At 40.1% G+C, this 12,611-nt stretch overlaps 1 protein-coding gene across 1 annotated transcript; it reads left to right on the top strand.

The window, feature by feature from the left end:
* The first annotated feature begins 8,049 nt into the window (after positions 1 to 8,049).
* On the top strand, positions 8,050 to 11,577 carry LOC104415310 (1,4-dihydroxy-2-naphthoyl-CoA thioesterase 1). The gene is made up of 3 exons (XM_010026586.3): positions 8,050 to 8,389; positions 8,518 to 8,709; positions 11,321 to 11,577. Exons 1-3 carry the CDS (start codon positions 8,246 to 8,248, stop codon positions 11,471 to 11,473), a joined length of 489 nt encoding a protein of 162 aa, XP_010024888.2. The 5' UTR covers positions 8,050 to 8,245; the 3' UTR covers positions 11,474 to 11,577.
* The last annotated feature ends 1,034 nt before the right edge of the window (positions 11,578 to 12,611 follow it).

The raw sequence follows: 12,611 nt of genomic DNA, 5'->3' as shown, positions 1-12,611 counted from the left end.
TTTATATTAGGGATATTAGAAATCCCATACAATTTTATTCCACATCTTCCACAAGATAATTCTATCCAGATTTTATCATTCTTATATCAATTTTATCCTGTTTTTAGCAGGTACCAAATATAGGATTTTGAATTATATAAATTTTCCTTCTCATCGTAACGTAAAGAGATATTTTCACAATTAACTTTATCGTGGCATTGATAAGTGTGGAATTTTTTAAAATATAATGGTCAATCTTAAATTTTGTCGGCATACATTGCTATTGAAGTCATGAAACTTTTCAGATTTTGCTTATAATTATTATTCGATTGGGTTTCCAATGATTAAATAAAATCCAAGATTCTATCGTTTTAGGAACTCTTGCAGACACAATGACAGAAAATTTGAAATGGTTGATTTCCAGGAACAGCGTGGCTGAGAACATGTATTGATTTAAGGAAACATAATGAGAATTAATCCAAGTTTCAATTATTTCTTCACTAGCCTTTAGGAGAGCATTTCCAAAGTGTTTTGGGCTTCCAAAGCCACTTGTGACAAAGGTGGGGTGTTTGTTAACACAATCCCATAAGTCTTTCGGCCAAAGTTTTGATCTTCACAAATGCCGGAAACCCGATGCAGCTTGGGACCGGTTTTGATTTTCAAAACTTTGATAATGCTATTTCAAAGTACTTAAGGAATTTTCCTCTTCCAATGTTGGCCTCATTTCTATTTTGGTATTCATGTCTTTTCTCACTCCAATTATTGTTCATCGTCTCTTTCAATCGCTCCAGATCTAGCTTGTCAGCCTTTAGTCAACATCCATCAAGGGTCGTCGATGCCTTGTGAGCCTCTCATTTCCAAATCAAGCTCGCCTAAGGTGATGTGACCTCGGTGATGGACCGTCACGTCAGTTGCCAAAAATTGCTCTACAATATATATTTCACAAGTTTTTGCCAAATACTATTTATATTTCATGAAAAGACTTTTTATATAAATACAGCGTCACTGAGCAAAAGTAGAATCAAACACACCCTAACAAAGCCTACCCTAACAAGAGGGGTTTGAGTAAGTTGATGAGATAGGTTGGTACAGATTCTTCGGGGGTGCAATTGGTGCTAGTAGGTTCAATGGGATGATAAAACGAAGGTAATCGGTTTTCAAGATAAATTCAAGTTTCAAGAACTCGAGCACGCGGGCATTGAATCGTCTGGTGGTTGGTGAGGGACCAACTTCTTCGTGTCAATCACATATTTAGGTGACCATCACTCGTACACATTATGGACTATTATTTAATGCTTGCAACTAGTAGAGGCCTCACTTAAAAAAAACAAACAAACTTAGGGAGCCTAATTGCAAAGTAGGCCCTGCATACATAATTCGAAGAATATGGACTCGTTCGCAAATACCCACAATGAATGGGCTTTTTTTGCAAATAGAACTCTTAGCCTTTCAAAAGTTGTTGAGGGGCAATGTCAAAATTAGACCTTTTTGCTGTTTTGGTGCTCAATTTAGTGCTTATCCCCTAATTTCAAAAAAAAAAGCACCAACTTTAGGTCAATGGACAAATCTGGCCAAAACTTTTTTTTTGTCTCATAAAAAAGCACAAACTTTAGGTCGATGGACAAATCTGGCCCGAACTTTTTTTTGTCTCGTAAAAAAGTACAAACTTTAGATTAAGTGACAATTCTAGCCCCATTTTTGTTTTGTCTCATAAAAAATAACAAACTTTCACTCTTATTCAAAATCTAACCCTTACCATTAACTTTCTATTTGAAGTTAACCTTATTTCAAGAGAAAATGTTCTATTTGTGATATTGGTAGATCTCATCCATGGTTTCTCTTGACAGGCGAAGATCTATAGTTTCATATTATGACAAAACAATAAAGTCTAGCAAGAGAAATTTAATCGCGAGATTTTTTTACTTGCTAGTGAAGTATAGGAAATGGCATAGTTTCACTGTTATTCTTCAAGCTATGGCTCAAACAAGAAGAAAATGGATGGTGTTAGTCAACAAGTGCACATGGATTAAGGACAATCAATGAATATAAGTTAAGGGTGGCGATTTAGGATTTAAGTGAAAGTTGATGATTTTTTTTCCAAACAAAAAATTTGGCCAAAATTGTCACTTAATCTAAAGTTTGTGCTTTTTATGAGACAAAAAAAAGTTCGGGGTAAGATTTGTCCCTCAACCTATAGTTTGTGCTTTTTTATGAGACAAAAAAAAGTTTTGGCCATATTTGTCCATTGACCTAAAGTTTGTTTTTTTTTGGAATTAACCCTTTCGAATCGTATAGATTTAGTCCGTCGAGTTGATTGGTCTAGTTGACATGTGACATGGAAATTCAATTCAGCTGTGAACGCCGACATTTACAGATGTGGCTAATGACCATAGTTTCAAAAATATGCAAAATAAAAAGGAAATAGTTCAGGTGGAGATGGGGATGGGGCGATCGAGTATTAATTCAAAACTTTCTCCTTAACTCGAGATTAATGTACGGTAAATGAATATTTTATATCAAAAAACATATTACATTACACATTTATTGTGTGATGTGTTTGGAGCAATAACATCAATTGATTTTTTTTTATCGACTACATATCAATAGATAATTTATGTATCTATAAGTCCTGATAAATGGAAAGAAGAAGTTATGAAATTCACCTAAATATATTATAACAATACAAATAGTTTTTTTCTTTTTTTTGGTAAAGTTATAACAATACAAATAGTCTATATAAAGGAAATGGGAGAAGAACACTAAAAGTATCATCAGTTACGTACGGCGCTCATTTTATTATCAAAAGTTTTCGCCGATTTACTTAGGTGTCAAATTTGGAGAAAAAAAAACAATTATTTGAGTGCCTCTGGTAAAAAATTCCGGCAATTCATTTGAGGTGGCATTTTTGATAAAATTTCAATGGCTTTTTTTTTTTTTATGAAAAATGAATTCCAACTTGGACGGTGATTTGGCCCTTCTTGACTATACGGCGTCGTTTCGAGTCTTAATCTCATTCTTTCACTCTAGTTCTCGTTTCTCTCCTCTCTCGATTCCAATGGTATTACGAAACTCCTTCCATGGACAACACAGAAATCACATGATTTTCTGCCGAGCAAAAAGCAGCCATCCGACAAACAAAAACAATATATCTAGATAAGGATTTTGCTTTAGTGGAGTGCAATATTGAGGGTGAAATCAGCGGAAAGGGGAAAATGTGAGTTAAGGAGGTTGTTTTCCAGTTTTTAGCTCCATTTTTAATTTTTAATTTTTTTTTAAGAATAAAGTGAGATTGTGGGAGGTTTCATTCCGTTGACTCCCTCGCCTCGTGCCTTTCTGCCATGGGCATGGAAGGGTGACCATCCTCCTCCTCCTCTACTTCGGGCCGTTTGGTTGGGCATTCTCAATGGGCTTTTTGGGCCCCCAAAGACCCTTGAGGAAAATTTTTGGTGTTTAACAAATTTTTTGAAAGCTCATTTGCCCAAATATGAGCATTTTGAATGCTCAATGCTGAAAGCTAGGGAGGCACAGCATTGAGCATTTGGCATTTGGGAAATGCCACGCCTTTGTTCATCTATCTTCTTCCTTGTCGTCTTCTTCTTCTTCCCAGCCACCGGGCTTCTCGGGCAGCCACCGTCGCCGCCGCCTGAGGGTCGTGCGTCGCCGATGACCACCGTCCAGGGGTGGCACAATGCGCGACCCAGGCGACCTGGTTCGCTCGGAACCAGGCGACGCCGCCTGGGTCCGCGTGACCTTAAGCGACGTCGCCTGAGGTCCGCATCGCTTGAGGTCGCCTGAGGTCATGCGGACCCAGGTGGCATCGCCTGGTTCGCTCAGGCTGCTAGATCTAGCGGTTCGGAGGCCAGATCTGGCCTCTACGACCTCAGGCGTCTAAGGTCGCACCTTCAAGCGGCGACGGCGTCGCCTGAGGTTGCGCCGCTTGGGTCCGCGCGACCTCAGGCCACCAAATCTGGCGGTCCGAAAGCTAGATCTGGCCCCCGGACGGCCAGATCTGGCCTCTGTGCCTCCAGGCGCCTAAGGTTGCAGCGATGGCGTCGCCTGAGGTCACAACTGGACAGCCAAATCTAGCCGTCTAGCACCGCCGGCCGCTGAATTTGATTTTCAGATTTAAAAAAGAAAATTAAAAGCAAAAGCCCATTTATAATAAGTTTTGCTAAACAGTATTTTTGCACAAGCCACTTTCCAATGCGCAATTTGCCAAACGTTCGAGTATTCCCAAAAACCCTTTTACCCTAAAGATATTTGCATTTGGCCAAAGACATTTCCCCAAAACCGAACCTTCCGTTGTCTGCCTCACTGTCGTGTCCCTCGATGCTGCCATCATTGTTTAATTGATGCAAAATTGTTTTTCAGTATTTTTCGTTTCGCAGCATCCGAAGCTTCATCAGGGCTCCTTGTTTTCTCTCATCATCATGAGTTTCAGCTACTAATTTTGCACCAAATCCTCTATTATTAGGGTTTAAAAAAAAAAGGCTAAATTTTTCCCCTAATTCACCAATTTTGAGATTAGGGTTTGAAGAGAGGTTGAATTTGGGGCAACTACGTTCTAAACGACGTCGTTTGAGTTAATATTTGCTAACTCACTATACCACGAACCACGTTAGCCCGAAAAAAAAAATTATAATATTGCCATATCTACAGTGATGAATAGAAGCGCAATTAAAATTCTTGGGGAGTTATACATTTGTGTTAGAGATATTGATAACACACAAAGAGTTAATGGTATTTGATAACTAATCGATTGAGCAGCAGCTCTTTTGACCCATTTTTTTTTTCTCTTTATCATTCTATTGATCGCTCATGTCATATAGACCCAAGTCGTACAATCCCTCGTTAATGCTCAGACGAGAAGTAATAGGTAGGGATGATAGGATTTGAAGTTGGTCAGATCTAGTATGGATCGTACATGGACGGTAGTTAGAGCCGGCGGCTCTAACCACATTCTCCATAGGGCCCTCTTATCTCTTCCTTCTCCGAGCTCGGGTTCTGGAATCTGGCAACTCAAAATAGAGTTGGTACTTAAGTGATTTTTTTATTTTCAAAAAGTGGCACTTAAGTGATAAAAAAAAAAAAAAAAACTACTGGAGTAACTTCAGTTGCCACCTTTCTAACATGGAAGGGAAATGTGGGGGTTCAAATCTCTACATTCTTAAAAAGAGTTGGGGGTAGGAATGATTTAGTTTTAAGTGTAGATTTCGACTCCTATGCTTTACAATGAGGTAGGACATAAGTCTGAGAGTGAGAGTTAGAGTAAGAATAAGGTAGAATCAACAAACTAATAATAATAATAATAATAAGTGATTTTTTAACAGTAAAGTGAATGCCATACAGAGAAAAGTATCTACCTGCAAAGTCTTAAATGGGTGATCCATGGTCCATAGGAGACATTGTACCTCCGGCACTTTTCACCATTGAATCGAAAACAAATAAATTACTCTTGGAGCGGTTGAGATTTGTTACATTTCAATCCAAGATCCCATTCTTCTCTGGTCTCGGTTGGAGAGAGAAACTCACATGACAAAAGTCAAAACTGTGGAAATCCATGTTCTAGATGGTCTCTTAAGTACTAAAATTTGTAAATAATTTTCCTTTTAACCGCATGCACCTTTTTCCACAGGGTGACCTTCTGCAGCAGACATGAGATCAATGTCAGCTAACGTGATATCCTCATGATTTTTCACGAGCATGTTGGGGAAAGAAAAACCTTGCCTTGTTTCGAATGATTTCCATGCCCATCTTCCTGAAAAGATTCATGGGACCGCCCTTTCAACCGAATGCTAGCTTTAGGAAAGTCGAAAGCCCAGCCCTTTTTTGGATCAATTTGTAATAGTTTTTTACAGGCGATATTGTGATTTTCTCGATTTTTAAAAATAAAACTGTGAAAAATAGTTTTCTTTTTTATCTACAAATTAGGTCATTGCATCTTCCTTAAAAGACCCTAAGTGACACGATCCTAAGCCACATTGTCTTCAATCTCTCTTCAAGTCTATCCCTAAGTCTTTCGAAACACCATAATCAAGAATGTCTCGGTGGATCAACCCGACTAATCCCGCGTTGAACCAAATGACATCTTATCGAGTAATCCAAATCTCATCTCCATACATTATTGGGCTTGTAGATAGCAACTAGACCAATTCGAGCTTTCGAGTAACTCGGCTTTTTAGCACCCCCATATTAGGATGATCAATTACGGAGTGGATAAGTTTTATGTTCCAAACATCGAGCAAGGTCGGTCCATAATGTTTGGGCAAATTTTCCCTTTCATAATGAGCAAACTTTTAGGCTCTATTTATTTCGCCATTTTTTTTTATAAATATTTTCTTCATTGTTCAATGTTTGAATCGTTAAAGAGAATAAGTCAATGAAAATACTATATTTAAATTCAAGAAAATATTTTCTCTTTAAAATTCAAAAATTATTTTTCAAAATATAACTAATTATCGACACTTAAACTAAAAATTCTCCCCTTAGAAATAGGAACCCTAGCACCCATTCCCGAGTCCTTGATAGCGAGCTTGGGTCTAAAGGTTGCAATTGATTCTATTGAGACTAGGCTTGAGACCTCGATGCCCTGCTTGGATCCTTGATGTTTGAGGGCTTGAGACTTTGCTAGCCATGCCCTGGCTTCTTGGCATCCCGGGCGTAGGTTAGTGGAGTCTAGGCCTTGATCCACTAAGGCAAGGCTCAAGACCATAGTGCTCGTATCTCGGTCCCTAGTGCTCAAGTCTAGATCCATGGAAGCTAAGGCTAGGACCCCAGTGCTTCTGTCTGTGTCTCTAGTGCTTGGGCAGGGTCCATCGAGGCAAGGCCCAAGTTCATGGAAGTTGGGCCTAAGACCTTAGTGCTTGTGCTTGGATCCCTAGCACCAAAGTTTGAGTCCATGGAGGCTTGGCCCATGTCCCTTGGTCCATTGAGCCCAAGCTTGGACCACTCTCGAGGTCTTGGGCCTGACCTTAGTGGACTTGAGTAATGCCTTGAAAGAGGGACCCAGACATGGTGTAGACTCATGCTCAATTTTTGTGGATGGCGCTCGAGCTTCAAGAGCTAGGTTTGGGCACTAGATCTAGGACTCAACGTCTATGAACTTAGGACTGGTGCACGTGCCATGCTTGGGTCGCTGGCGCCTAGGCCTAGGTCCATTGAAGCCAAGCTCAAATTCACATAGGCTATGTCCAAGATCTCGGTACCCACATCCAATTCCCCAGTTGCTTATGCTTAAGTCACCAGCGCCCAAATAATAGTGCTTGTTTATTCAGGAAAATAAGATGCAGCTTTTCCTTTTCAAATGACAGAAAATAATTTAAAACTCATTTTTATATATTAGTCAAATATTGAAAAATATAATTATTTATTTTGAAATTACGTTAAATGTCAGATTTTTCACGAAAGAAAGAGTCGATGTCTTTTTTCTCTAATTGGCCAGGTAGGTGGGGACGCTTGGAGATGCCGAAATGGTAAGGACAGTTGGCCCTTTCCCATCCCCTCGTCTTCTCACTCACTTCTCTTGACTCTAAGCTTCTCAGGCCTACCAAATACCATCCCCATGCGAGGCCCCCAAACCAGAATCACACACACACACTTTCTCTCTCTATCTCTTCATCTTTTACCCTTTTCTGGTATTATCCTACTGTTTAAAACCTGGAGCTTCAATTGGTTTAGCATGGTGAATCAAATCCCACAACCCCGTAAAAGAGTGTGATCTGGAGACACAAAAGCCTGAATGGTCGGAACAATACAAACTTCGGAATTTTGGAATAAGGGCGCACGAAATTGAGAGGAGAAATTGTTCGTGAAATGCTTCCTGTTAACCTGGATAGACGTACGACCCTCACCCTCACGTCCCTGCATGATTAGCGGAAAGCCTACGGTGCATTTTACGATGAAAACGAACAGCCCAAGCACATATCATTCTAGGCACCCAAATGTGAACAAAAAAGCACGTGTTGAATTAGTCAACAGCGATCGAGTCTTCGGGAAGCATCCTTTTGACAAATATTGAAACCTACATACTTTGACAAAATTCAACAAGAGCTCCTTTTCTTAGTGGCAAAGCATTTACAGTGCCTGCCCAAAGATAGCTTATCCAAACATAGCCCGACATAAATCATGCGGATTTCCTTTTGTCTTCATTACAACCCACCGTAAATCAAAATCTTCTTAAAAGAAGAGCCCTAACAAACAATCAAATTTCTAATCCAGCAACCTGCCTTGCTCAAAGTTTCACCAATCAATTTTATATTGTTTTAACATGGATCGCCCTTCTTCTTCTTCTTCTTCTCTGTCCAAGACGGAGGAGCTAGACTCGCCCCTCCATGCGGTCGGATTCGAGCTCGAAGACATATCCGCCAGCAGGGTCACCGGCAAGATCCTCGTCTCCCACAAGTGCTGTCAGGTAACACTTCCTTCTTTTCTCGAACAGCTTTTGGGAAATTGAGTTCTCCGACGGGCTGGGTATCGAATAAATAATCTGAAATTCTTTTCGTCTTTTCTTTCGACGTCGGCGGTGGGGGCGGGGGGCAGCCGTTCAAGGTGTTGCACGGCGGGGTGTCGGCGATGATAGCGGAGTCGCTGGCGAGCATCGGGGCCTTCGTCGCGTCTGGCTACAGGCAGGTGGCCGGGATTCATCTGAGCATCAACCACGTGAAGAGCGCGGTGATCGGCGACCTCGTCCGGGCCGAGGCCACCCCTGTCAGCCTCGGCAAGACCATTCAGGTCAGCTCCCTCCGTCCTCTCTCGCGTCTCGGTACTAACTCACCGCTAAAATCATGAATCTTTAGAGGATTTGGGTGTCTAGCAGCGATCCATGTCTGACCACATTCAGATGTGCCCGTGCAAGGCAACTGGCTAGTAATTAATGACTGGTTTGTCCGGAGTTGAATTGGCCTGCGAGTTGGCAGACGAGAATCTTGGGTTAGGAAGCGTGCCGTGTGCAAATTGATAGGCCTGTTAAAGTTCATGAATTGTCATATTATATTAGCAGGGATTTTGTCCAAAAGATTATAAATTTATTGCGTTTTAATCAATTTAATTCAAAACATTTTAGTTTTGTCAATTGAGTCATAAACCATTTATCAATTTATCAATTGAGCACGTTCAACTACTTTTAGCTAAAAATTGCTGACATAAACATCCGTTTTATGCGGCACCACTTATATTAACACGGATAATTTTTATAACTTCTTAATTTCTTTTTTAAAAAGCTTCTATTAATTTTGCTATATTTCATTTGTTATTTCTCCTTTCCCTCTTTTTTGCCCTTTTTTCTATGTCAGCGAGTCACTTTCATCCCTTGCTAGGTGTGGACGAGATGGTCCTCACTTAGTTTAGGGAGACCTTTCTGGCCAGTGAGGGCTGTTAGTGACCTTTGCTGACACTAGAGGTGATCGGGTCCAGGATGGATAGGGTTTAGACCTGGGCTCTATACCCGACCCCATTTGCATTAGACTCTGTACCCGACCCACCCTGTTTTTCAGGTCTGATTCCGGGGTCAACCCCGTTTCCATTGGAACTTGTTTTGCAATCTCCCGATATCCTATACGACTTTGAATTTTATATTAATATGTGAGAAAATAACGTAATCCTCCTAATTTGTATCGAAATATTAAGCACTTATAAAAAATAAATACATGAAATTTTTGACTAAATGTAAAATTAATGATCCACAGAGCTAATTATAATAAATAAAATCATAAGGCAAATAATTAGCACCAAACATAGGGTCTAATATTAATCTTATTCCTACAACTACTACATGAAGCTACTCATTTATGCAAGCATAACTCCTCCTACAAAAGAGAAATTATGCGAGCCAATCTACGTGGTACACAAGAATTTGGTGGCGGCGAACATCGTCCGTCCGTTTGACGGTGCGAGAGGGAGCCGATGGGGGAGAGAAGCAAGTGAGGAAGATGAATGATGAAAGAGGAGTGCCGTGCGTGTTTGAGAGAGCCAAGAGGAAAAATGCTGTGTGATTGCGGGAGTAAAAATAGAATTTAAGGGGAAAAAATAGGAGTTTGGACCTATACTTACAAAACGAGTTCCCAAACTGGTTCCAAAACCGATTCAGGAACTGGTTCCGAGGTGGATAATCAATCGGACCCGATTCTGAATTTTGGGAACTAGTTTCAACGGGAACCGATTCCTGACCCCGTTTTTCGGGTGGGCCGGTCCGGTTCCTAGGTATACCCGATCTGGTTGCACACCCCTAATCGGCACCCACAAAAATAAAAATAAAAATAAAAAGGCAAAGAAAAATAAAACAAAAAATTACAAAAATTGTCCACATCACCTATTTTTGACCAAAATTGACCCGATAAACTTAATTGGCAAGTTATCGAAAATTTTAAGATCTAATTGATAAAATTGAAAGATTTATAATTGAATTAGCCAAAATGTAGTAGGCTTATGACTTTTAGACAATTTCCCTGTGTTAGCTACGAAAATAAGCTATGATTTGTCAAACATGTCTTTTCAAGACCAAATTTTAAGTGCGTGAGGATAGAGAATTCCCGTAATCTATCATGTTCATTAGAATTAAAGAAAATTAAGCAAATGATTCCTAAACTTTACCCCCATTGTATAGTGGGAAAATTACTAAGAATGTCCTGAAAATATTATACTTGTGTAAATTTAGTTTTAAATCTTTTAATTTAGCAAATTAAGTCCTAAACATTTTGACGATTTGCTAATGAAGCCCATCCAGCCTATTTTGGTAAAAAAACTACTAACGTAAATGTCGACCACGTGATACGGCTAACGTTAGTGTGGACAATTTTTACATTTTTTTTTAATAAATTCTCTGAATTTTTTTCTTTCCCTTTTCTTCTTTCTAGTTTGGCCGGTGGCCAACCATCTGGCAAGGATGAGGCCTAGCAAGACCGCCTTGGCCTAGGTAAGCCCCTCCCCGCCCCTTCCCCCCAAATAGATCCAGCCAATCGGGGTATTTTTCCGTAGGGTCAACATGGGTTAGGTACTGCTTCTTAGGTGAGTACAGCCATTGCTCTGAACACAAGTTGGGGGAGTTCGGACGGACGACAGAGCGACGTCTCGAACTAAATTAACAACAGCTCGGGGCAACCGATGTCGTACTTTGCCTTGATCGATTCTTTTCTCCGCCGTTAAAATAGACATTCTTGCACAATGTGCGAACCCAATTTGATATCGACCACTAAATGGTGTGATGCACGCATCATCTAGGGGCCGAGAACAAGTCGGCTCGCATGCATCGAGTGCACGTAAAACCGGTTCGTCCAAGATAGTCCGGTCTATCTTGGCTCGAAGCTGTATCATCATCGGTCGGTCTTGATGAATTGTGTCGGAGCAGGTATGGGAGGTGCGGCTATGGAAGGTGAGCCCGGACGGCTCCGGGAGCGAATCCATGGTGTCGTCATCTAGGGTTACTCTCATCTGCAGCAAGCCCGTCCCCGAGCATTTGAAGGGCGCAGAAAAGAAATATAAGAAGTACGCTAAGCTCTAACTGCTGATGTACACAATCAGCAGCTCGCTGCGATGAACAAACTTGAAAGTTCAGGCCGGATATATTTGTATTATCTTAGTTCCTATGAACCAAAGAGTTATGCATGAGCCGATATCGATTTACGCGATTATGACGCATTATGACACATAAAATGCTAAGAAAATAATTATTTAGGGTGAATTATTCCCAACTTAGGTTTAGTACGCGATCTTCGAGCGCACTGTTGAAAATTATAATGCTTGCCTTGTTGCACTCAATTCGGTCGTGAATGAAATTAGGTAGGCAGTTGGAATGACAAGGACTTTTCCTTCTCCTTGACAATGTGTTTTTTTTTTTTTTTTTGGAATTATATTGGACAATCTTGATTTATCAAATACTATCTGGGTAAATTTCGTTTTGCCAATGGTCATTGAAGTCGTACTGCGTATCGCATTTTGCTACTATTTGTTATTCAATTGCGTTCCCAATGACTAAATAAAAACCGAGTTTCTGTCCTTTGAGGAACTCTTGTAAACACAACAAGCAATTCGTTAAAAGTTAAAACGGTTGATTTCTAGGAAGTTTATTTAAGGTAAGATTTTGAGAATTTATCGAATTTTCAGTTATTTTTAACTAGCATGGAGACACTGGTGTGGGGGAGTAATTACCAAGTCAATTTCTAACCTATTATATGGATGGTAATTCAATTTTAAACTTTTTAATTTTAAGAATACAGTCTTAAATCCTATGCAAATTCCAATGTAGTTCTTTCGGCTAAGTGACGCCAAAAATTACTGATGTGATGTCTAGTCGTCGTCAGCCATTCTGAGCAGCACACTAACATGTATGGCTTTACTCAAAATAATGTTCTATGTGGACCGTCACATCAGTGATTTTCAAACGATATCGGCCAAAATGACTACGTTGGAATTTCGTGCATACATTCAAGACTACATTAACAAAGATAAAAACAAATTTAAAACTAAATTGGTATACATACAATACATTTAAAACTAAACTGGTGATTTTCCCAACGTGTGGATGTCGTGAGGGGGCAAGAGAGGTTTTGGTAGGTTGTACATCGGGTAGATGAGTAGATACTTTGCAAAGTGATGGAGCTCGCTCCAATTGTGGGGGTAGCTCAGCTAATTGTTGTCGG

This window comes from Eucalyptus grandis, chromosome 8, assembly GCF_016545825.1.
Source record: "Eucalyptus grandis isolate ANBG69807.140 chromosome 8, ASM1654582v1, whole genome shotgun sequence".
NCBI lineage: Eukaryota > Viridiplantae > Streptophyta > Magnoliopsida > Myrtales > Myrtaceae > Eucalyptus > Eucalyptus grandis.
This window is presented reverse-complemented; position numbering and strand designations above follow the sequence as displayed.

Coding starts and splice junctions, on each gene's coding strand:
- LOC104415310 (XM_010026586.3), top strand. CDS start 8,246: ATGGATCGCCCTTCTTCTTCTTCTTCTTCTCTGTCCAAGACGGAGGAG. Junction 8,390..8,517: donor TCTCCCACAAGTGCTGTCAG/GTAACACTTCCT, acceptor GGCGGGGGGCAG/CCGTTCAAGGTGTTGCACGG. Junction 8,710..11,320: donor GCCTCGGCAAGACCATTCAG/GTCAGCTCCCTC, acceptor GTGTCGGAGCAG/GTATGGGAGGTGCGGCTATG.